The sequence below is a fragment of the Psittacula echo genome (assembly GCF_963264785.1).
Source record: "Psittacula echo genome assembly, chromosome: 3".
NCBI lineage: Eukaryota > Metazoa > Chordata > Aves > Psittaciformes > Psittacidae > Psittacula > Psittacula echo.
Window position 1 is genome coordinate 119,092,142 of NC_137736.1, and position 25,714 is coordinate 119,117,855.

At 43.0% G+C, this 25,714-nt stretch overlaps 1 protein-coding gene across 1 annotated transcript in view; it reads left to right on the forward strand.

Moving 5' to 3' along the window:
• The window catches only part of NOX4 (NADPH oxidase 4), a gene marked incomplete at both ends in the record, with an annotated part of 112,869 nt that overhangs the window by 35,414 nt on the left and 51,741 nt on the right, over positions 1-25,714 (forward strand). The window contains one exon of the mRNA XM_080613448.1: positions 10,777-10,837. Within this exon, the coding sequence (XP_080469574.1) occupies positions 10,777-10,837 (61 nt within the window). The remainder of the gene's footprint in view (positions 1-10,776; positions 10,838-25,714) is intronic.

Here is a 25,714-nt window from a genome sequence, read left to right on the forward strand (position 1 = left end):
TGAACAGTGAAACCTTAAATATTTGGTATAAATGTCCTTATACTCTATTCATATCTATAAAGCAGACCAGGACCTCATCTGTCATTCCAAGAGGTATATATCCTGAGCTTGATATTTGTTGTCTTTTCAGATTATTACTGGTTCAGCACTGAAGTTGTCATTTGGTGACTATTTTTATTTAAATTAGCAAATAAATGTATCCCAAGGTACTCTTGGTACTCAAACAGAGGTAAATTGCATAAACTCCTGTTGAGCTTTTTCTGTGTGAGACATATCTGCATATCCACTGATGAGTAGCTTCACAAGATAGAGTTAATAGGGGCAGATGGCATGGAAGCAGCACATGCAAAGCAAAAAATAAAACCAAACCAAAGACCACAGCCTTCAGACTCCAGGACTTGAGGAAATATCTGCTTTATATTAATATGAATGGCTGCTTCTTCAGATCCTCCAAAGAGTTTTGGCTCTTCATTCAATGTCTAGATCCTATTTCTGGTTGTAGATAAGCAGAGATAACTACGTGTGATGGGTAGTTTGAAACATTTTTTTGAAACCAGAAATTTTCTCCTTGTTACAATGTGCTCTGACCTCCCCCATTTCAGTGCTGCATAACAAATCTGCTTTTAAATCGCATTGAAGTGGAACCTGGAAGAGTCTGGTCGTATAAGCTCCAAGAAGTTCTGCCCTGTTGGTTCTCTGTCCTTTTGCACGGATGGTTAAGTTAAAGCAGATCACATCAGGAGGATTTGTGTGTGACATCTTTCTTCCTTTTCTTTCCTTCCACGTGCAGTTCTGCATAAGTAAGAAAAAGAAAAAGCCTTAAGGGGCTTGAATTCTCTGCTCATATACACGGATGCTCAAATCTGTGCTAAGTCATTTACGATATGTAGCAAGTTAGGGGGGCATTATGTATGCATTTCTTAGTAAGTCAAAGTTCTTTTAAGGAAGGGAAAGGACAGGTTTGTATGTGCAGATAGTCAGATCCACAAGCAAAACCCAAATATATTACTGAGAAAGAATACTTTGCCTGATTCATATCCAAATTAAAATCCTGTAAAGTAATAATTACTGAACCCTAGGCAGAGAAACTTTTAAGTCCATTAATCATCTCAGAGTAGGTAGAAGAATGACCTGAAAGAGGTTTCTGGATGTAGATGACTAATTACAATACTGTACCTAAATAGTCTCAGAGCTATTACTTATTCATAGATTTTCTGCCATTTAAGGTTTTTTATTTGTTTTGGTTTGATTTTTTTATAGATTGAGTTTTCCTTGTTACCCTCACACCTCTATTTGAGTCCATCTGGTATCTGGATTTAGGGCTAATGAGATTACAAGATGATGGCCCTGATCTCTACGTTTACATTTTTGAGCTTGGTGCCTTGTCAGAAAGATCTCAGCAAATAATACATGAGTATAAACAACTGTCACAAGTAACGCCATTTGCTTTTGTAAGAGAAAATTAGTGTTTTGCAGAGCCAAGGTTGTCTTTATCCTTGGGTAATCCAGAATTAACTTAAAATCAGTGACGGTATTAACAGCCTAGCAGTTAAGCTTCAGCTCAAAGCTTCTTTTATGCAAGAAATTTTGTACTATGCAAGGAGCAAAACTGGAGATGATGGAGAAACACGTGTCCTGTACTATAAACTTGAGAAATAAACAATCCACAACTGGAAAAGCCTAGGGCCAAATTCTGAAATTCTTCATAAAAAAGAATTGAAAAGTTGTTGGAAGTTTGCCTGAGTAAGAAGTATATAAGGACATCGGGAGCTAAGTTCATACTGACAGATAAATACAATAAACCCAAAATCTAACACGATGACATTCTAATAAGATTTGTTAAATACCTTGTGCAAATGGTTATGAAACTTGTCTTTATGAGATGAGTTACAGAGCGTTTAGAGAAACGCAGATAGGGAGTATCTTGCTGGCAAACTGAAGACATCGCTAGAGCTTGTCTGCTCTTCATAGAAATAGACAATCTAGCAGGTGTTTGACAAAGAATTTAAGTAAAGTAAAGCAAGAATAGTACAGAGTAATATTTCAGATACCTTTTGTCCTTCCTTAGGCTTTCTTGTTTGGTTTTGGGCTTAATAGCTTTGAAGTCTGCATAAAAACCCGAAGTAAACCTTTACTTTCATTTAAACTTACAAATCTGACTGTCTTGGATGGAGGGAACATAGAAGTAGTTACACTCAAATTCACTAAATCCTGAGTCCTGCTTCAGCAGATACTTTAAACAGAAGGTGTCTGATCCCTCTCATGAGCACTATTTTCGTCTGATATTATAAAAGTAAATTTGCAGTATATAACAAGCATCTACTGACTCTGGCAGTGTGCTTTCTCCCATCAGAGGCAGTTAGCTGCTAGGTCGGGTTAGGGAAAGGTCTCGGAAGTGCAGGAGAATGTCAGAATGAAAAAGCCAAGTACAACTTTCAAACATGTGGCCAAAGTATTAGAGGAAATGAAGCACTCTGCCTCTTGCTGTCCTAAAATTAAGACCAGCTGACTGGGTAGGATCACTTTAGCCTGGCAAAATGCTGTGTGTGCTGGTAGGGTAGTTTGGAGGAACACGGTGTTATTAAAGGTGTTGGTGATCCAACCAGAAAACCTGCTGATCCTTTGATGGTTCTTTCCATGCATGCCTCACACCACAGGGAGCCAGTTTGCAGAAGTCTGGAGGTGGCCCATAGTTTCTACTCAGGGATGATGGAGAAGGAGCCTTTTGCGCCATTTAGTTTCCTTGTTCATGTGTTTCTCAGCTCACCACACTGTGGCTTGGCAATGTGTCTGCATATCCTTGAAGGACTTGGAGAGGCAGCCTTGTGCAGAAACATTGCTCTGCTACCTTCTGCTCCTTCAAGGACAAAGCCTTGTATCCTGAGCATCCTGTAAGGTTATGGCTTGTCTTTCCACTAGCTAGCAACTTGAAATGCAGAAACTATATGGGCTGAATATTGTTAGGATTGAAGCATTTTCACGGTGTTAAAGGGAGTTGGACTTGATGACCCTTGTGGGTTCCTTCCACCATGAGTCTGTGAAGTATAATGTGTGTGCTGGGGTGAAAGGGTAGTCAGCAAGGTTTTTTACCTTGGTTAAGCTGCAGGGCAAAGAAATAGTGGCTAGTCTGTAGAAGAGTATCTGTAGCAGCAATAGAGTAGCAGTTGGGCTATTAAAAATTTACTAGAAAATTAATAAAGTAATTGCATATTATTTATTCTACGGTATATATTTTTTAATGCAACACTATGTTTTTACATCTACAACTGCTGGTCTCTTTGCAATCCTAAGGCATCTATTACAGTAAAGATTCATGTTTTCTTGTGGTGCGAGAGTGGAACCAAGGAACAAATGCTCATGGATTGAGACATCATTAAAAAAAAAAGAGATTGTTTTGAACACTGAGGGTGATTTAACAACTGAGGCTGCAGGGAGTGAAGTAGTAAAGGCTGAACTACAGGCTCACAGGAACTGGTGGGTGTGGGTTTGTGGTTTATGTTACAGAAGAAATTAGACCCCAGATGACCAGAATGATCCTTCTTGGCACTGCAGCTGACCAGTGATGCATCTTGAGCATCCCACAGTGTTTTGGTGTGGTTTTTCCACTAGCTAGACTGCAGGTGTTCGAGTTTCTGCAGCAAGGAGTACAAGGGAATTGAAAGAAAACGGAAAAGGTGTTTGGGATGTGCATCTGCAGCTGGGCTGTTTGGAAGGAGTCAGATGTGCAATGGGAGGGTTAAGGCTGAAGCAACAGGTATTCAAGGCATGGTGGTCTCAGCTTGATTATCCAGACACCCTTGATACTTAAGAGATGTTCCATGGTTAGAATTTCCCCACATTCAGAGATGTTATGATGTCTGCTGATGTCTGCCAGTTAAATTAAGAGAGCTGTAAGGCCAAGTCTCTAACAGGGAAAGCTTTTAGACAAAATCCAATCTGTAGAATAACACAAAACAGAAAAATAGAGTCCTTTTAGAGAGTCTCCTAGCGTTTGGGGCTTGGATGGGTTTAAAAGAGTAACTCTTCAGATTAACCTTTTTTTTTTTTTTCTCTGAAATCTTCTGCTTATGGGATTCATTAGTTTAAAACAAGGGTAACCCAGTGTGACAGAGTTCACCTATGAGTCAGACTGGAGTCTAGCTACTATTTTTTGGCTACCTTTATATAGGATGCCTGTGTTTGTCATCACTCCTCTTCATTTCCTAATGGCAGGATGAATCATTTTAGGAATGTTTATATCAGTTCTGTGTGAAAACAGACAAGCTACGGCTCACTGAGCTCCCGAGGTTCACATTTTCATAGCTGAAAAAGCTGAGAAAATTTTCTTTTTCTTGTTTCTTTTTTCCCCTTTATGGGAAGGAAAATACATTGTGCTTAGTTCTCCTCTCCCCCCTTAATTCTGCCTCTTTCCCAAACATGCTAAATCTTTAATGTGTTTTTCTTGATCTGTGTAAGGGTTCATCCAAGTCTGGAGCAAGGATGGGCTGATGAAATGAGGTTTGTGATGCAGCTGGTTCACACTGGCAGGCAGGCAGAGGCATGGAAACAGAGCAGGAACTCTGTGATGTTTAGTGTCCCTGCCAGGGTATCTGCAATTCCATATTAGGGTCATATCATGACTTTTTCCCCCAAAGTAAAAGATGCCTTTGAAGGAGTTTCCCTTTAGTTAAGCACTCTGCAGTAGCTTTTTAGTTCCCAGAGTCAAGGATGAGGTTTCACTTTGTTTTTCCAACTATGGCACAGATCTTTATAACTTTGAGCGCAATTCGGCACCCAACTGCAGCACCAGACATGTTGCTTATTGTGATGCATCAGCTTGAGAGCAGTATGTCTACAGGAACTTGAAAGGAGCTGTATTTGCAGAGCCATGTGGTGGTACATAACTTGGGCATCCCTTTCATCTCCTTTTTCTAGGCAATAGATATTCTGCAGTGTTACCCATCATGCACCATCAGTGTTATCCATCAATGCATCAGCACTTCTGTGACAGTGCTGTAATCAAAACCTAACAGCTCTCTAAAGAGTCTTCGTAATTCTTACAGAAGAGATGTACAGAAGACTGGAAACTTTCAGGAATTAACTTTCTATTTTCTTGCTAGTTTGCTGTTCACTCACCCCAACTCCCTGCATCTTCTGGTCTGGAAACAGTAATATACAATACTTCAATAGTATGTAATGCAATTAAAATTATTTCAGTAAGGTTTGCCCTATTTCCTTTTCTGGGAAGAATTCTTGGCTGGGAGTAGATACCAGAGATGTTAAACATTCAGGGTATTCTAAACTGGAAACATAGACACCAATAACATAGTTTTCATTTACTGTATGTTGTGCTCTCATGTGCACAGATTTCTCCATTGCTCAATGCCTCCAGTTGATCTTTATACCAATATAAACTGGGTGTAAAGTATTACAGCTATGATCCAACAGTATCAGTTCATTCACTTTGTCTAAAAGCAAAGCACAGAGGACAACTGAGAACATGTTCACATTGTACAACTGACAAATAAAATACATTTCAAGTATGTATTAATCTAGTAGTGCATTAAACAGTAATTAGCTTATTCAGATTGTTTAAAAAATCTATACTTTATGTCAACATAGAGGTCAATAGTAAAGCTGCAGCTCCTGCTGAGAGTAATTTTGTGGTTTATAAGCATAAAGTTCTCCAGGGATTGTTGCAAGTTTCCTGTGGGATTATTTGCATTTGTATTTCAAGCTAGTTTGAAATAAAAGGGGAAAAAAATACATGGAAAGGTGTTTCTTGGTCAAGATATAGAGTAATCCATATATCTGAAGGGGGCCTATAAGGATGCTGGGGAGGGACTCTTCATTAGGGACTGTAGTGATAGGTCAAGGGGTAATGGGTTCAAACTTAAACAGGGGAAGTTTAGATTGGATATAAGGAAGAAATTCTTTACTGTAAGGGTGGTGAGGCACTGGAATGGGTTGCCCAGGGAAGTTGTGAATGCTCCATCCCTGGTGGTGTTCAAGGCCAGGTTGGACAAAGCCTTGGGTGACATGGTTTAGTCGGAGGGGGGATGGAACTGGTTTTTCTTAAGGTCTTTTCCAACCCTAACTATTCTATGATTCTGTGATTCTAATCTGTATTCTATCAGTTTATCTACATATAAAATAGTATTCTCATTGCTTTGAATGTGAAAATACATACAGAAATAAAATAAGAATAGGCATTGTGAACTTGCTGCCATGTGATTAACAGCTCTGAGGAAATCTACCAACTTTCCAATGCTAAGAACATAGTTTGGGTTCTCCAGAGGTGTAAATCTGCACAGGTTTATTAAATTTAATAGAATTCCTTTGGTTTTCAGCTGGTTTTGGAAGGTGGCCAAATACAGGCGGATAACCTGATTAGCGTAGACATTCCCACCTGAATAAGCTTTCACTTTTTAAAGGTATAGATAGCTTGAGGTCAGAATGAGATTAATGTAGCTTCATGTAATTGCACATCTGCCTCAGTCAGTTTTTGTATCACAGCAGTTTAATCAGATGAGTGTGACAGATGGGGTTCATTTAACTCTTTGAAATGCAGAATGAGCTACTGAAAAACTTACCTGTTGTGACCTTTTTGTTTAACAATGTCTACTATCTCCTCTCATTGCAGACTATCCAAGTTAGTGATTTACCTGTTTGGAAAACATTTATTTAGGGAAAAGGAAATTGTTTGGGTTTTAGGTTGTTTTTTTCTTCAATATTGGCTAATCTTTACAATTTCCTCTTGGGCGTTGTCCTGGGCAATGAGGGAAAAATAAGGGGCTTCTTGCAGCTCCCACCACAGTAGAGTTAATAGTCACTGGATTGTCTCTTAGGGCTCCCAGATTAAAAGGAGCAGAGGAAAATCCGAGCACTATTTGCCAAAACACATTTTTAAAGCTATTTTAACAAGGCTCATGTGCTTATTCTCTTGATTTCCAGTTTAAGAGGGTGCTTCAGCTTGTGCTCATCTTCATAGAACATAAGTAGATGTCAGTTTAATGTGTGTATGAGCTGACTGTAATACGGATCTTGAAGCAGTGTTTAGCTGTGAAGTGTTTTAAAGATGAGTTATGGCAAATTGAAAGTAAATAAGGTGATCAGAGACTTAGATACATAAAATGGCCAAGAGCATCATTATTCACAAGATTTTTAACACTATTTCTCATAAAATCCCCATAGAGAAATTGATGAGGTGTGGAGTTGATGAATGCTGGAAAGTACATGGAAAACTGCTGGGCTTAAAGCGTTGTGACCTGTAGCACAGAGTCCAACTGGCGGCCAGGCAGTAGTGGTGTACCTCAGGGATTGACTCTGGTTTGCAAATGATGCATGGAAGAGTGGATGTTGCACTGTGTGGTTGTGCTGAGATTTGAGGGACTCTGGGATGCTGGAAAGCTGGGCTGACAGTAGCTTCATAAAGGTTGTGAAAGGGAATTGCCAAAACCTGCGCCTAATAAGGAATAACCCCAGGTACTAGTGATGAAAAGTGACTGGCTGAAGGCTGTTCAGAAGGGAATGACCAGGGTGTCCTGATGGACACCAAGCTGACCATGAGCCAGCAATGTGCCGTTGCAGCAGAGAAGGCCAACAGGCTCCTGGGATGTAATAGACAGAGCATTGCCAAGCAGGTCAAGGGAGGTGACCCTCTCTGCTCAGAACTGGTGAGGTATATCTAGAGCTCTGTGTCCTGTTCTGGGCTCCCTGGTACAAGAGAGATGTGGATGTACTGAAGCAGAAAGGGCTATGAAGATGAATAAGGTACTGGAGCATCTCGTACAAAGAGAGGCTGAGATTGCTGGAACTGATGCAGGATTGAAGGAAATGGAACCAGATTCTTCTCAGGGGCACCCAGTGACAGAACAACACAAACTAAAGTACAGGAAGTTCCATCTGAACATAAGAAAAAACCCACTTTTTTCTGTGAGTGTGCCCAGAGAGTCTGTGGACTCTCCATCCTTGGAGACATTCAAAGCACAGCAGACCCTGCTTGAGCAGGAGGATTGAAGTAGCCAGTCTCCAGAGGTGCTTTCAAGTCTCAGCTGTCCTATGATTCTGTGATTTCATGAAGAAGGTTAAATATATAAGAGGATATTTTCATTGCACTTCATTCCACGTGCCCAGTGGTCTGTCAGTAACATGGGGAAATTTCATTATTAAATTTCTGTAAAACTGTCTTTGAATATTTTCTTCAGCTTCTGGAATATTTTCTCTAATAGTCTGGAAAAAAAAAAGCCACAATTTTGAGACTTGTAATTGTGTACAGAGATGAAAGAGGTAAAATAAGTGTTCTGTGTAGTAAAAACATGCATACGATTTTCAAAGTTCAAATTGCAGGTCCATAGGAAAGTCTTAGAAGAGGCCTCTGGAGGTCATGTGGTTCAACCTTTGGTGTAAGGGCTCTAGATTAGGTTATGCAGGGACCTATGAAGATGAATGAGCAATCTGGTTACGTATTCCATACTGAGGAATATTTTTCTTATGTCCAGATGGAATTTCCCCTGAAGCAACTTATGCTCCTGGTCTTTTCTCCTATCGCAATGGATGATGGTGAGAGCACCTTCATCTTCTCTATAGCTATTTTTTAGATATCAGAAGACAGTGATCTTCCTTGAGCCTTCTGTTCTGTGAGTTACACAAGCACATTCCCTTATTGACTTCTCTTTGTATGTCAGGTTCTCCAATCCTCTCATCATCTTGGTGGCCCTTTGCTGGACCATCTACAGTCTTTCTCCCTCTCTTGGACACTGGAAATTCACTCTGTGTAGCATAGATGATGAGCGTATTTCTTCTGCTAAGATTTAGCTGCACAGTAAGATTTTTCCAGAACTCTCATACCCAATTATAAGTATCAAAATAGGCTTCCTAAGTCTGAAAAGAAAGAAATAAATCTATTTTTATTGGACTTTTTTCCAGAATCGTGCGGAAAGGAGATAGTCACAAGGGTAGTGTAAAAGATAACAGATTTGAACCTATTCTGGCTGGAGACCAGGGGTATTCTGCCTTTAACTTTAATGGAAGGAGGGAATCACAGACAGTTTTATAGAAGATATGCTGAACTGGGACTGTGCATAATTGGACTAAGAAAATCACTCAACCTCCTGTAAAACAGAGAGCCCTGGGACAGCCCAGCTTGAAAAATGAACTCAGCTAAAGGCTGTTAGAGAAAGCCCCAGGAGAACAGATCTTTTTGCAGCCAGTATGCAAGTTTCTAGCTGAGAGGCTGGTTACATACTTCTTTCTGGAGAATTGGTCTTGATATCTTTATTGGATGACATTGCAATGAGCCACAGTAAATAATGGCCTCATTGTGTGAGGTTTGCCTGCATCCCTCCTCTGATGCCATTTTATTTGAAGGATAAGACTTGCTGAAATAATTCTGACATAAGTTTTTGTACCAGATTTTTATAGGAACACTTGACAAGGAGTTAATTTTGAGTCTATCTAGTAATCAGTACTCTTAACAAGAATGCTCTTCCCTTTAAGGAAAATGGAGCACCTTGTTGGGACATTGCATTACCCATTCTACATTGGCCAAGATGTAGAGAATACTAACCTTTTATCTGTGTCTGCTGCTAAGTAAAGAAATGATAGGAACTAAGCCTCAGCCCTGAGGCTAGTGGTTTTGTATTCCACAACAGATTATGTTGGGAATGCTAATGGCAATGGTCCAGAACAGAGCCAAGAATTGATAGATGATTGCTTATTTGGTGCTTGGATTCACTACCTGGGCCCCTTTTATTTCTAATATAGATGAGTTCCTTGAATTTAAGCCCTCTTCTGAGAATTCGTATTTGTAGCAGTAGAACAAAAAAGGCAGGAGTGTCATCTGTTGGGTGTTGGATTCATGATGGACCTTGGATCAGTCAATACAGTTTCTAAGAAAGATGTCAAAACTCAATAGTAGTATCTTCTGTCAACAAGAAAACCATGGTGTTGGTTTGTAAAAGGAAAGTGAAAAATCTTTTCTTGAGAAATAGTTGCTTGTCCTGTTTATATGTGAAATCACTTGATGTACCTGCAGAAGCTGTCCAGACAGTGCATTTGAAATCTTTCTGTAGCTAGCAGTGAACAAAACTGATGGGACTCCTTAGACCTTTGACATGGCTTGACTGCAGGTTTTTAGATACTGTGGTATGGATAAGACTGCAAATAATATCATTCCTGTGTTGATAGTCACAAGTAGGTAGCCCTGAGGCAAGGGCATAGGTGCAGAATGAGAGAATGATGACTGCAAAGTATGGTGTGTCATGCAGTCTGGTGTTTTCCCTTTGCAAACTTCTTCTGAAGTGCAGCAAAATCTGTTTCCATTTAGGTGTCAGCTTTGTGAGTGATCAGCTTGAAACCATGTGCCCTGACATTCAGGAACCAGAAATCTCTTAAATATCTTGATTTAGGAGTGAAAAGGCCTAATTTTGAATGATAAGTGCCAATAGTAGAGGGACTATTACTGTACTGTTGTATCCTCAGTATCATTGCTGAGTAATGCTCAGTGAAGTGACTGCTCCAAATCATAAGCCCATCCCAAACTCCTCTGAGACCAGAAGAAAGGGTTGAGACTTGAGTGGACACTATCCATGCTTGGCCTAGTGAACTACACTGATGCTACGCTTGTTTTCTGAAGTGTATATATATATATATAGACATATACCAGTATAGCTGTTGGTATGACTGCTCAAGAATGACATATTTACACCAGGTTCTATCTTAACAACTGTACTTTGAATGTGTTTTGCTATTTTGTTGTTACTCAGAAGTGGTCCTTAATATATTTAATATTTTTAGTGCCCTACAGATACCAAAGCAACGTTTGGGGTCCACCTTAAAGTAGTAGGAGACTGGACAGGTATGTAGAAAACCAATTCCTTTTCAGAGACAAATACCTTTACTTGAACTGTTATCCCTTTCTGGCTTCAGCACGATTGTACTTTAGTTGTGGTGTATTCTCACTAGAGATCATTCATGCTTGTTCTCCCAGAGTTGTTTTATTACATTCTTGGTGCAACCCCTGCTTTATTCAAATGTACGTTCCTTCAGATAACATGTATTTCCAACTACTAACAGATCTTATGATTGCAATGCCATTATTTTCAGTGTTCCTCCGTTTCTGCCTCTTTCCCTTATTTCCTTGTAGCCTGCTGCCCCTGTGCAGTGCAGTGCCTCTGTGCATAGTAGTGTCTGCAGAAATGCTGAAATGTGCAGCTCCCAGATAAGGGGATTTTGATGCCAGCAGTTGGGATAGCTGCCAGGTTAATTAACGCCTGTGGTACACTGAGATTGCAGGTTGCTTTCATGGTCTTCCATGCTCTTCCCTTGCTCTTTGAATGCCCTCCAGGCAAGGGGTGTAAGCCAGGATTCCCTGCAGAGAAGAGTGGTGATTTGCTACTCCCTGTGACAGTTGTGTACTCCAGTGATAGTTGTCATTATTTCTTGGCAGCTGACTTTCTTCTCGCTTAGCATAGCATTCCCTTGTAAGGAAGACAAATATACAACACCGTCTTGTTCCTTTCTTATGAAGAATTGTTTTCCATGTTAATTTGTATCAGCTTGTGTGTTTGTGGAACTGAGTCGAATGAGTTTGTTGCCCTAAAAGGGATTAGAACAATTCAGGGAAAATAAGTCTGTGAATATCTGTTGGAACTTCTTGGTCTGGCTGCGTATTTGGCTATGGAAGTCACTGAAACTTTAATAGGCAGAGGTTGGGAGGACAGTGCCATATGCACATATGCTCCATAATCACCCTGACTTTCTGTTCATGTTTTAAGTATAGGATGTTGGCCAGACAAAGGCAGATTACGAGGCTAATCATACTGCCCCAGTATGATTGCTCTTTTGTTGTAAGCATCATTCCTACTTGGGGAGGACAGTAGGCTATTGGGAAAAGTGGGGTGGAGGAGTACTGCCTAAATGAGTTTTCCAAAAGAGGTTGCATCTTTGAAGTTTTCTGATTGCCTCTGTGGTGTGAATTGCTCTCTATTAGCATTTAAATGTTATGCTCCCAACTCAGTATTTATATTCCCCATTGAGAGCCAGGTTTGCCTAGATGGGACTGTATGAGATTGAAGACATCATCACATTACAGAGGCCATTTGTTGTATGAGTTTTGTAAAACAAGGATATCTCTCCCTGGCTCAAACATGCAGTCAGGAGGCAGGCAGTTTACCCAACCCTTTACGCCACATCTGCGCCATGGAGCCCTGTTCTCACTCAGCCCCTTCAGCCCTAAGACAATTCGTGGTCTCTAATCCGCTGACTGCTTGAGGAAGGGTTATTATATTTGCCACTGTCCTTATTATCTTTCTTAAGCACGCTCTAATGGCTGCTTCTGCACACAGGGTATTGGGCTGGAGGAGTTTTTATGTGAAATACTGCTATTCGAGCTCCTCTCAAGACCTGTTCTCTCAGCCTTTATCCTATTTATTCAAATTCTCTTGTGTGTCACATTTTTCCATTCCTGACAGTTTATGCCTGACACCAAAGAGAGTTAACAGTTTATGTCAGAGAACTCAATTACAAGCCTAAATTAAAAGGATGCAGGAGTAACACAGATATGCTGTGCAGTGCAGAGAAGAGCCGGTTAGTTTGAGTGATTTCTCCCTTTCAGCTTCTGCTGCCTGCACCTGGGAGATGTGGTGAAGGAGCAATTTCCTGCCATTAACTGTAGGTCTTGAGAGCGGATGTACGCTGCTGGCAAACCAATTCTATGAGTTATGTTTCGGGTCAAGTCCCTGACACCAAGTCTTAAGTTTTGAAAATTTAATAGAATACCTCATGGCCTTAGTGTCTGTGTTTTGTAGGTTGGGAAAGCAACTGCATGTCAAGAGGAAAGGTAGGGGTAATAGGATGGTCAGCTCCTGATGACAAGTTGCTGTTATTGCAAAGTCTTTTACTGCCCATATCCCAGTGCTTAGCATTTCAGGTAGCCAATGGAAGAAGCTGCAAGAAGTGGCTCCTGTAAAAGGCAGTCACTCCAGAGGTAATTTTTTGCATAGGAGCAGATAGTTAGTAGATTTTCAGGCAATACGATTAGTTGCTTTTTAAAGCAGTGATTTGAATAATGAAAAAAATAGGACAGAAAAAATAAGGAAGAGAGGAAGAAACCTCAGAAACAGTAGCTGTGAGACCTTTGCAAACCAAAAGGTAATCCAGACCCCTAAATAATGGATTTCTTGCTCTACTGAAATCAAAATAGTACTATCTGAGCTTAGAAGAGCTGAGAACCTGTCCTCCTCCTCAGAAGATTTGAATAAAGGCATAACGTTACCTTCCGTTAGGTAAATTCCCAGTATAAATCTAAACTCTTGTTTCTCATCTGTGTCATGCTAGTGTTAGTAACTGTATTGTGCTAAGTTTTCATGTTTGCCACAGAAAACAGACACACAGGCACTGGTGTTGCTGTAATGTGCCCTCTGATGCCAGTGTAGCAGATACTTTTATGTGAAATACATGCCATGGCTCCCTTTGTAGACCTCTGACCTGTTTATGAGTCAAGCCAGGCCCTAAGCATGGCTTTTTCTCTTCATTCATTGTACAGAAGGTCTAGTTACATACACATCACTAAGTCAGAGGTAGTTTAGTTAATTGACAATTAGTTGTGATTTTTCCCATATAGAGGTTCCTAATGCTATTTTTCCTTATTTTGCCATGTGTACTAGTTATTGTGAATAGTGGAGTAGTTATTACAGATCTCCCTAAAAAATGGGTTTGTGATAATGTAATTACCGTCATGTTTTAACTCCAGCTAACAACTAACTACCATGGAGCTGCTCACTCATTTTCCACCCTGCTTCGCCAGTGGGATGGGGAAGAGAATGAGAAAAAAGGTAAAGCCCACGGGTTAAGATAAGAACAGTTTAATAATTGAAATAAAGTAAAATAATAATAATAGTAATAAGAATAATGATATCAACAACAATAATAAGAATAATAGGAAAAAGAGAGAGAGGAATAAAAACCAAGAGAGATAAGAGATGCCCAATACAATTGCTCACCACCTGCCAACTGATACCCAGCCCAGCCTGAGCACCGATTGGTCCCTTCTGGGTAACTCCCCCCATTTTCTATACTGGACATGACGTGCTGTGGTATGGAATACCCCTTTGGCTAGTTTGGGTCAGGTATCCTGTCTCTGCTCCCTCCCGGCTTCTCGTGCTCCTCACTGACAGAGCATGAGAGACTGAAAAGCCCTTGATTGGGGTAAGTGCTACTGAGCAAGAACTAAAACATCAGTGTGTTGTCAACATTGTTCTCAGACTGAAGCCAAAACACAGCACTGCATCAGCTAATAGGAAGAAAATCAACTCTGTCCCAGCCAAAGCCAGGACACTATTCTTTTGCTGACATATGTCTACTTAAGTCAGCATCTGTTTTTGTGGAATAGCATCTATTCCACAAAATGTTTTGGAGTTGTGGTGGCTTTTGCTATTAGTGCAATTGTTTCATCACATTACGGAGGTGAAACCTATGGCTGTGGGGCACAGCTTAGTTAGCCTGTCAGGACGTAGACACCCAAGATATGATGGGTTTACAGTGGCTAGGCTGTGGTAATGGCAGAGGTGAAGCTCTGCAGGTTGGGTTACCCTCTGGCTCAGAGCTAAGTCAGCCTGTCTTTGTCTGACAGTTATTGCAGCTGAGCTGGTGGATAGCCACTTTAAACCCTACAGTATCATTGAAGTCCCTGTAATGGCTTGTGCACTGATTAGACCTGTGAGATCCATGGGTTAGCTGATAAGCTGATCTTGCTTGCTCTCTGAACACCTTTGTTTCATTCTGCTTCTCTCGTATCTCTGTGCTCACCTATTTCTTCCTCAGCTTTGAACAAATTGTTGGCTTAGTATTTACAAAAGGGTTTTTCAAAAGCTTCCGTTGTCCCAGTTATTGTCTAGTTTGTCGTCAGTGTTGTCATCTATCAACCTTGTGCTTCCCATGTCCTTGCTGCTGCCTCAAGTACTGCTTGTTTAGTTTTAAAGCTGACATTTCGTCTGACACCTCCAGAGGGGAAGAAGAGAGGCCATGGGCCATGCCTTGTGTCCAAACACTTCACAGCAGTAAAAAACCCATGGCAGTGTATCAAGAAAATGTGTCTCATTCACCAGACAAACATCAGGGTGCGAGACAGAAAGTGATATTGATGATGCTGAGCTAACTGACTTCTGAGGCCGTGCAGCATGTTTTTGTGGAAAATAAATACATAGCACTTAGAGGTGTTAAGGTGAACTGCATTGCCTGAAGGCAATAAAACATTGCTGTTATGTTGCAAGCGTGTTGCTGGTACAAATTGGTGTGGGGCCGTGTTTAAAACACTGCTGTTGTTCTGCACTCTACAGTAATTGTTATCTTGTAGTGACATCCTCCTCTTGTGTAGGTGTGTATGATTCCAGAGACATTTGCAAGGTCTGACCACCCTTCTGAGCAGCATGGTATTGATTGTGGGGATGCTACAAGAGCATTTTAATACCGCTGGTTGAATCTAAGTCTTCTATCCTATAGGTTACTAAATGTCATGGCAGCAGGATGTGTTGATGTGTGCTGGAACTCTCCAGCTAGGGCCAGGACAGATCATGGGGTACCGGTTTGCATGACCCTAGTAAACTCCAGGTCTTGTCAGAAAATATGTATCTTTGCTTAATTCTTCCTTCTAGAGATGAGGATATACAGGTTCATTAGGTCAGTTAGGTACTGACTGCCTTATTTTGAATCTGATGTGGTATGATGTGAATTTTTGTCAGATATTGTCATAGTCCTTTTTTTGGAAGGTCCAGATTTGGAGGAGGAAGTTTCAGGAAATGAAACAAAACAAAACATTTTTTCAGTTAAAAGCAGCAATTTTTCCAGAAATGTATGAAAGCGTGGCTCTTGTTTATCTCCCTATGGACTAAAACCTGAGACAGAAAAGAGTACACACCCCAGATTTATTTTTAAGCAGTTTTAGGGCAGTTGTTTGGGATTTTGAAGGCTCACTAAGGATTTTTCGCATGCTCACCAGAAGAAAATAAACATACCTTTTGAGTGGCTCTGAAGGAAGAATGACCTGAGCTTGCTGGGCTGGGAGGGTTTGTCAAATGGTTCAGGAGTATCTACGTGACCTTGTTAAACCCTTGCAGCTCCTAGTTTAGAGAATGCCTGAAGCATCCCAAGGCTCGCTGTGCATTGCTGTGATTAGCTGGGATTTATCAGCAAGATCAGGAGCTAGCAAAGGAGTTATATTTCATTTTCAGTCACCCTGGGGACAGGTATAGACATATTGAAGTGGTGGATTATTCAGTCAGTACCTACAATAGCCTTAGATATTTTGATTCAGACTGGAGGAGCGTGTGATGACAAGAAGGAATAATAAGACTACAAAGTTTGCCTGCAGGATGTGACAAGGTTGTCCCAGGATCACTATAACTGCTACCGAGTTTCTCTAAAAATATCTAGTCATCAGTGGTGAACAGTTGGTCAAGTCTCCTGCTGTTGCTTCAAGCTTTGTTTGATTTGGGCCTTTTTCATTCCATAGTAACATGTATTTTGTTGTGTTTAGTTATTCCATGAGAATCCTGGCAGGGTGTAGAGGTGTTAATGACGTGGTACTGTCGCTTGTTCCAGCAAAATCAATGTGTGGTTTTGGAAGCAGAAGACAGAGATGGAATAGATGTTGTTTTCCCCTGTTAGATTTTATGAGTATCAATTCTTACGTTGTCAGTGAATCCTGCTTACACTTCTGAGGAACGTATGGGTGCTAGAAAGGTTTAATTCTGTTTCTTTCGGTAAAATTTGTCATTAGTAATTAAAGTAATATTATTACATTACTGGGAGGTTAAAAATGTTTTAACAGTATGGTTAACCAAAATGTGCCATAAGGAGTACTAGTTTTATTCTTCATTGCCATTAATGTTCATTAATTATTCTCCTTATGACTGCAAACAAGTTCAATAACAGACAGTGTTGCCTTCGCGTAGGCTTAGCGACCTGGTTCAGGAACGTCACGGCGACCAGCCCTGGGCCGCTCGGGCCATAAGCTCACTAACACCAATGTGGTGGACGGCAAATGGCGTTTATTGCTTGATGGCACGGTGTTATATAGCTTTGGTTTACAACGTCACATCCGTCTGCTAACATCATAAATCAAGTGCAATTGGCTACTAGGAGAGGGACCCTATCTTCCCGTACAGCGCGATATCTTCCGACCGTCAGACCCTGGCTACCCACATTTCCCCCCTCCCTATGCATAATTATATAACCTAAACAATAAGCTTAAAATACACTAAGAACACTATACCCAAAAGGGATCTTATTTAGATTGCACACCTTAAAATAAGTCTACGCTATAAAGCACACTCCTGAGTAAAGACAGAAGGCACATTAGGTAGTAGATAATGAAGAGGTATACCGAAAGAACGAGGTAGAGTTAAAGGTAACTAAAAAGACAAGATCTCTGTGAGGTGATAAAGTTGAACTTGAACCTATATGCTCTGGGAAGACCGTCAGTAAAGTAGCTCCGAAAGGCATCACTGCTGTGTGAGGTAACAGACTCAACCCTAGCGGGCGTCCCCGCGCAGGTAACGTTGACCTGACTGTGATGAGCTTATGTTCCCTTCACTCAGCGCGAGGTTCGGGTGTTTCAATTGTTTTAAAAAGTGCACACCTGTTACCACGTAGGGGGCCAGTCTACGCGGTAAGAGGAAATGACAGTGACTAAAAAGGTCTCCCAGAGGTTCGGATTTGTCCGAACAGCTAAAGTGAAACATAATAACTTGAGGTATCATTAACTGAAAATAGTACTAAAGTAATTGTCGACGTTCTACGAGCATAATATTAACCGTTTCTAACCGGCTCTTAACAAACGAACCACGTAGGGGGCCAGTCTACGCGGTAAGAGGAAATGACAGTGACTAAAAAGGTCTCCCAGAGGTTCGGATTTGTCCGAACAGCTAAAGTGAAACATAATAACTTGAGGTATCATTAACTGAAAATAGTACTAAAGTAATTGTCGACGTTCTACGAGCATAATATTAACCGTTTCTAACCGGCTCTTAACAAACGATACAAGCTTATTCAATATACAGGGTCCAAAGATCAGAGCTAGGAGAATTATTATGATTGGTCCCATCAGGGTAGATATTAAGGAAGTCAACCATGGTGATTGGGTAAACCAGGATGTATACCAACTTTGCAGTGCTTCTCGTTCCCGTCTTCGTTTTTCCAAACCCTCTCGTAACTTTGCCATGGTGTCTCTTACCACTCCAGTATGGTCCGCATATACGCAACATTCTTCTTTCAATGCAGCACACACTCCTCCTTGTTGAAGAAACATCAGATCTAGACCTCTACGGTTCTGTAGCACTACTTCAGATAGTGATCTAACTGATTGCTCTAATGCAGTTATAGATTGTTCGATTCTGGCTAGGTCCTCATCGACGGCCATTCTCAAAGCATGAAATTCTGAACTCTGTTGCACTAAAGATGTTACGCCTGTACCTAATCCTGCACCTCCCACTAATAGTAGGGTGGCTATTGTTATAGCTGTAAGGGGTTCTCGTTTTAACAAATGGTGCTCCGGGGTAAGATGTGAGCGATAAACAAATTCTTCAGGATGGTAAATTATCTTGGGAATTATAGACACTTGGACACAGTATTCCGCCAATTTGTTAAAGTTGTCTAAGGATAAACAGGGTGTGACTCCAATAATAGAACAGATCCATTTAGCATTGGTGACTGGTATTAACCATTTTGCTGAGATATTATCCTGTATCTTACTAACACACAACTGTTGTTTGTTGTCTGGGACAGCACCCAGACATACACCACTTCCTACCACCTGTGCTAGTGTTATACTTTGTTTTTCCATCTCCCATGTACATTGGGGCGGATTTGTACCATTTGCTAGAATAGGTATGTCACTTACTCCTACAGCCTCATAAAAAGGTGGTTTTATTCCATAGCATAGCCAGCAATGCTCTGTAAAATTCGGATGGGTCTTGTTTAATACTCGATAGCTGGCCTGCATCATTCCCCAGAGAGGATCTTCATAGCGAATTGTATTGGTGTGTGGTCTCACTGTGTTACGTATTACTGTGGGTGTGGTGCTATGTTTTGCTGTAGGTACATCAGGTTCAGTTAGTTTTCTGACTATAGGATTTTGGCCAGGGGTTGGTAGGAGTGTTTTACCAGCAAATGTTAGTTTAGGGTGTACTGGCAATGGATCAGCCGGAATCAATGTTTTTTGGATACGAATGCGGCCACCTCTATCTTTTCCTGTTTGATAATATCGAACTCCCCATATCTTTCCCAAGAGCCAACTCGGATGTTGAGGATTACTTACATTCAAATAGAGGTGCTTACAATAATTTGTACCATAAAATGTCGATATGGCGTAAGGAGAGTGAAATTCTTCACCTCTATTTATAGGTGGGGGTCTACACCCATAAGGAGCCCAGGATACCCGCAGAAAGGGGTCTTTCCCTGGCTCTGGAATCCAGGCATTTGCAATCGTCTCACAGCCCCAGTAAGCACAATAATAGTGCCCGGGGTAATTGCAGTAACTCTTTCCCGGATTGGAACTAGGGCAGAAATAGTATGCTCCTCGTTCAAAGCAGAGTATTGTAGGTATTAGTTGGCAAAGGGTGGCCATAAAACTAGGAGCCCCTGACGTTGTTATGGTTTGTATAACTGTACCAGAATCAAATTGATATAGTGTCCATTTGAAAGGTTGATGAGGATAATGAGAATTCGATTCTGCCCTCGCTACAGTGAAAAGCCCCAAAAACATGATCACACAAAGGTACCGTAGCCCCTTTTTGGGAGGGGCCTTTTGACGATGCTGTTGCTCTGACGACGTGGGGTGTTCAGTTGCCGGAGGGCTCTTTGGGGCAGGTAAGGAATTGGCTGGTTCATCGTCCCCTTGTGGTAGTGGGAAGTACCGGTCACGAGGGTGTCCAATGAATCGGTCCTGTAAACAAAAACTCACAATTTTCATCAGTTTTGTCCTTCAAATCTGGTTTGATTGATTTAATTGGGCACCATTTAATTTTGTTATCTTTTTTGACTGCAGCGTATCCCCGTCCTGTTAGGACTAATCTCCACCCGTGTTCCCATTCTCCCAGTTCATTTCTGACTATGACCAATGGGCCATCATCTAATGTTCGAGTGGACCAATGTTTTTGGGCAGGGCTGTTTGCTTCCTCTCCCCTGGGAAACTGATTCAATGCTAAGAGAGCGGTTGCTAGTAGGCGGGCTTGGTCTCCTGTAGGGATGGTATTGTTAAACCCTTCTGTCTTTGCTAACACCTCTAATTTGGATTTCAAGGTTTGGTTTGCTCGCTCGACTATGGCCTGCCCTGTGCTGTTGTATGGAATGCCGTGTGTTAGAGTGATGCCCCATTTTAAAGCAAATGCTTGAACTGATTTAGAGATAAAATTTGGGCCATTGTCTGTTTTGATTTGTTTTGGAATGCCAAGCCATGCCATGACCGACAACCAATGTTGAATAGTTGCTTTAGAGCTCGCTTTAAGATGTTGGGTGGCGGCGATTACTCCGCTGTATGTGTCCACGGTCACTGCTAGCCACGCTCGAGGCTTCAGTAATTGGCAAAGTGTAAAATCTGTCTGCCATATTTCGGAGGCTTTAAGGCCTCTGGGGTTGACTCCGCAGGGCCACAGTGGTGCTTTCTGACAATGAGGGCACGTTGCCACTATGTGTTTTGCGTCGGTGACTGAAAGTCCGCATCTCTTTGCTAACGCTTTGGCTCCGATATGGAGGGATTCATGTAACTGACGGGCTTCTCTTAGTGTCCACAGGCCTTTCGCGGCAGCATCTGCTTTGTCATTGCCGATTTGAAAAAATCCCTTAACTGGGTCATGACTATTGATGTGAATAACTGATATGGTACCTTGTCGGGTGGAAAGCGCTTCTTCCAGCATAAGAGCTATTGAAGATGTTGACACACCAGGCCCCGACATAGCTAGGCAGAGTTTGGCTACAAACATTGAATCAGTGACTATGTTAAGATGCTCCGTTGGGAACAGTCCACACGCTAGCACTATGGCTGCTGCTTCTAACTGTTGAACCGAAAGTGTGTGGTCGGTCATTTTTACACAGTGCCATTCTTCCTTTGATTGCCATACCGCTGCTGCGGTTGAAGTCGCTGAGGATGCGTCTGTAAAAACTGTAGGTCCCTGTTGAGGCCGATCCAGGATTTTCTGTGGAAGGTCGATGTCGATGACCGCCAGCATTTGAGTCCAGGGGGGCTTTGCAGCATATCGGACTTCTCCGCCGAATCCGACGAGGGCTATAGCTAGATGCTCTGACATCGCCACCGATTGCGTCGGGAGCTGTTTACGAAAGGGTAGGAATATCTTGGCAGGTTCGATGCCTAGGTGTCTTAAAGCGAGTTTTCTACCTTTCATGATAAGGTTACCAAGGCACTCGACTCCGGGGGAAAATGCACGTGACGATTTTCCGAGAACTACCCACTGTATTGGGTATCCTTCACCCTTTCGTTTAGGTATGACAAAAACTGGTGTGTTCCATGGGCTGGTAGAGGGCTCTATATGTCCTCGTTGTAGTTCACGGTCAAGTAATTCGAGGAGAGCATCCATTCGAGGCTTTGACAAGGGCCACTGCTCGACCCAAACTGGATCAGATGATTTCCAAGTTAATTTAATTGGTGGAAGTGGGTGTACGGCAGTGGCCCCTACGGTAAATTTGTCACCCTGGCATTCAATAGGGTTAGGGCGTCTCTTCCCAGCAGGGGTGGAACTCCAGACATAACATACGGAGAGAGGGTGATAGTTTTTTCTGGCCCATTCTCAGTATGGAGAGTGATTGCTATTAATTGAGCGCTCTTTCGAGCCCGAGATAGTCCTCCAACTCCACCCACCATGGGGGCGTTTTCCAGCATCCAGTGCGGGGGCCAGCTCGTCTCAGGAATGACTGTAACATCCGCTCCAGTATCGATCAAAAAGGGGACACTAATAGTGGTGTTGTCTTTGGCATTGAGAAGGGAGCAGATCCCCCATATCACTGGTGGATTATCGCATTTTAGTGCCAGGGCCACCCTGGGGTCCCGTTCCCAGAGGGTGGTCCTTGTTGTTCCTGAGATAGAGGCGGGTTCGTTAGAGCTGTCGGTTGAGTTGTGAGGTTGGTTATGCCTTGAGAAGGTAACGGGTTCGGGGGTACTTCGCCCAAACTGAAGTTGGCATAATGGGGCCGCCTCACATTCAAAGTGGGAGAGGGCTGTGTGCGGCCCAAGTGCCCCCTCCCCTTCGCGTTTCCCCGTTTAGATCTACAGTCTTTAGCAAAATGTCCTTTCTTTCCACAGGCCCAACACGGTCCCCTGGGCCTGTTCTGGCGCGGGGGGGGCAGTGGGCAACTATTTATAACGTGGCCTGTCTGGCCGCACTTAAGACATACCATCATATTGGTGACTGCGGTGCGAACAGCCGCCTGAATTGGTGTTAAATGCTCTTCCTTTGCGACGTGCTTGATCATGTCTGCAATGCTTGACCCCACTGGGAGTGACCGCAGAATCTCTTTGGTTGTCGAATTACACTGCTGGCGTAGACACTCTGCCACAACCGGGCCCTTCGCTTCTGCAGGCAGGTTTGAAGAGTCGACCGCGGCCTGGAGACGATCCACAAATTGTGTAAAGCTTTCACTTTCATTTTGTTTTATTGTGGACCATGGCGATGGCCTAGCAACAACTCTAGAAGCTGTGCGAATAGCTTCTCTGGCTGCACGAGTGGTTGTCATTACCTCGTGAGCCCGCAGGCCCTGGGCCTGCGCCTGGGGGGTAATCATTGTTGGGTCTGTGCCCATCAGCCGCTGCAGACTGGAGCCATGTAGCGGATGATCGGCCCCGACTGCTTGGGCTAATTGCCTCGCACAGTTTTCTTCCCATTCCTGTTTAAAAACAATCATCCCCGCTCCATCAAAAATCAATCTACAAGTTTGCTTTATATCGAATGGGAGCATATCGTCTGCCCCAAAGATACCATCTATAAGGGTAGAGACCATGGCAGAATTAATACCTTTATCTGCAATTGCTTTAACAATTGTTTGTATATCCTTAGGATTTATTGGTGAGTGGACCCTCTGTCCCCCATCCGTCACTCGGACTGGAAATGCCAATGGGATCGATGGGGTCCAGTCGGCACAATCAATCATTATTTTCCTCCAGTCCGTGAGAGGGACCTCCTCCTCCTGTGATTCCTTTTTAATTTGGGCAGGGATAACTGAACCCTTAGTTCTGTTTATTTCTGTTTGTGGCCACTCTAAATTTGAACCTGTCGAGAGCTGCTCCTCCCGACTATTGTCTGATCCCCAGCTAGTGTCTGATTCAGAATCAGAACTCGATTGACTGGTTGTATCTGGTGTCCGGTATCTTTTTGTCGGGCTGCGGCCGCGGCCGCTTCCCTTGTGGGGGGGGTAGTCCTTCCCCTTGTGGGCGGGTCGCTCCTTCCCCTTATGGGCGGGCCGGTCCTGCCCCTTGCGCCCGCCCCTCCTCCCCTTTGGTTCGTCCCGCCCACCAATCGAGGGGGAACTGGCCCTACGGCGGCCGCTCTGATTGGCTGCCCGCTTTTCTCTCGCGTCCCGCCCCCCGCCTTTGTGCTCATTCGCTTTCTCCTCCCCCTCCCGTTCCTGCTTGCTTGTTAAGGCTGGCTTTTCCTCCCCGTTCCCGCCAAAGATGTCCTCGCCCCGCCCCCCGCCTTTGAGCTCGGCGCCATCTTGGGGTGCATAGGGTGGAGGCCCAGCCCAGCCTGCTGTGGCCTCAGCATTCCGTGCAGCATTTCTTGCTTCCTCGGCCAGCCCACCCCAAAAAGATTCTGCATTTGTCCGTTGGTTAGAAGACGTGTCGAGGTTCGAGAGTTGGGGGGGGGTGTCGCCCTCCCGAGATACAGCAGGCTCAGGAGAGCCGGGAATGTCAGGGAGGGGAATGTCAGGGGGGTGCGGAGTCTGCGTGGCTGCTCCGATCCCCAGTTTTGGGGTGTCTCGGAGGCAGGATTTCGCAGCCTGCCAGGTTTCCTGCTCATGTATGGCTTTCCGCAGGGCCTGCATAACTTTCCCCCATGATTTAAGGCTCTTGCCAGAGCCCGAGGATATAGTCTCCTCAGCTAAGGCTTTGGTGCATTTATCCCACACCTCCGGGTGGAGAATATCCACCGGCTGCTCGACGACCCCGAGCTGTAAAAGCCTCGCTACTGCGAGAGTAAAATCTTTGGGCTTACAACTAATACCCCATTGTTTATGTATTTCGGATACGACCTTCACAATGGACTCCATCCTCCTTGTGGGTCCGGGAGCGTCCTCCCCGCCGGGCTACTCTCGCTGCTCCGGCCGACGTTCACCCGTCCAGGCGATGTTCCCGGGTTTCGGCACCACTTGTTGCCTTCGCGTAGGCTTAGCGACCTGGTTCAGGAACGTCACGGCGACCAGCCCTGGGCCGCTCGGGCCATAAGCTCACTAACACCAATGTGGTGGACGGCAAATGGCGTTTATTGCTTGATGGCACGGTGTTATATAGCTTTGGTTTACAACGTCACATCCGTCTGCTAACATCATAAATCAAGTGCAATTGGCTACTAGGAGAGGGACCCTATCTTCCCGTACAGCGCGATATCTTCCGACCGTCAGACCCTGGCTACCCACAAGACAGGATTAAGGGAATGAGAAAAAGAAGGAGAGCAGATTTAGTTTTCTGGCTCAGTGCTGAAAGCCCTTCTCCTTTGATTAAAGCGTTAATGCTGAAGGTGAACAGATCTGAATTTTTGGCTCCAGACCTCAATGTTTTTCATTAGTTGACTTCTAACTGGCTTAGCACCAGAACCAGCATGTCTTGAGTCAACTCTGATTTGAATGGTTAATGAGTTTAACATGGGAAAAAAATTTTTAGGTGAAAAAGTTGTGTGGAAGGATTTTCTTTTCTACTCCAAAAACCTTTCTTCATGCATTCTATTGTTTGTAAATGTCCGCCTTTTGCATATCCCAGGCTCTTTTTATTCATGTAATGATTATAGAAAATGACATGTCTGAATGACGTAAATTATCCTTGGATATAATATGCATAGGATATGTGGGTGTTTCTGTAGTTAAAAACTGATCCAAGAATACAAGGTTGAAGGATTCCTTGCAGTGCCTTAGAAGTTTTAAGTGCCCTTATGAACTATGGGAATGAAACCTGTGGAGCATATTAACATGTAGCAGCTGATGGGATATAAAGATGTTCTTTACTGTGAGGGTGGTGAGGCACTGGAATGGTTTGCCCAAGGAAGTTGTGAATGCTTCATCCCTGGTGGTGTTCAAGTCCAGGTTGGACAGAGCCTTGGCTGACGTGGTTTAGTGTGGGGTGTCCCTGCCCATGGCAGGGGGGTTGGAACTGGATGATCTTAAGGTCCTTTCCAACCCTAACTATTCTATGATTCTATGATTCTAAATGAGTGTAGTGAAAAAAGGCAAAAAGCTACTCCCTACTTTGAAAATAGAGTCACAAGAAAGTAAAGCTCTGGGGCATGTACTTGAGTGGACTGCCAAGGTAATTTCTGGCTTTGTAATTGCCATTTATATGCTGTATTTGCTGTTCTGGGGTTGCCTGTGTTTTACCATTTTTCTGTTAATCTTTGCTTAGGGATGCTTAGAGAAGTCCCATTCTTGTGGTAGGTTGTAGAGGTACACACAGCTGCTTCAGGCAATGAATATACAAAGTCTGGCTGGACTTTCCCATTCCTTTGTGCAGCTTTAACAAGCT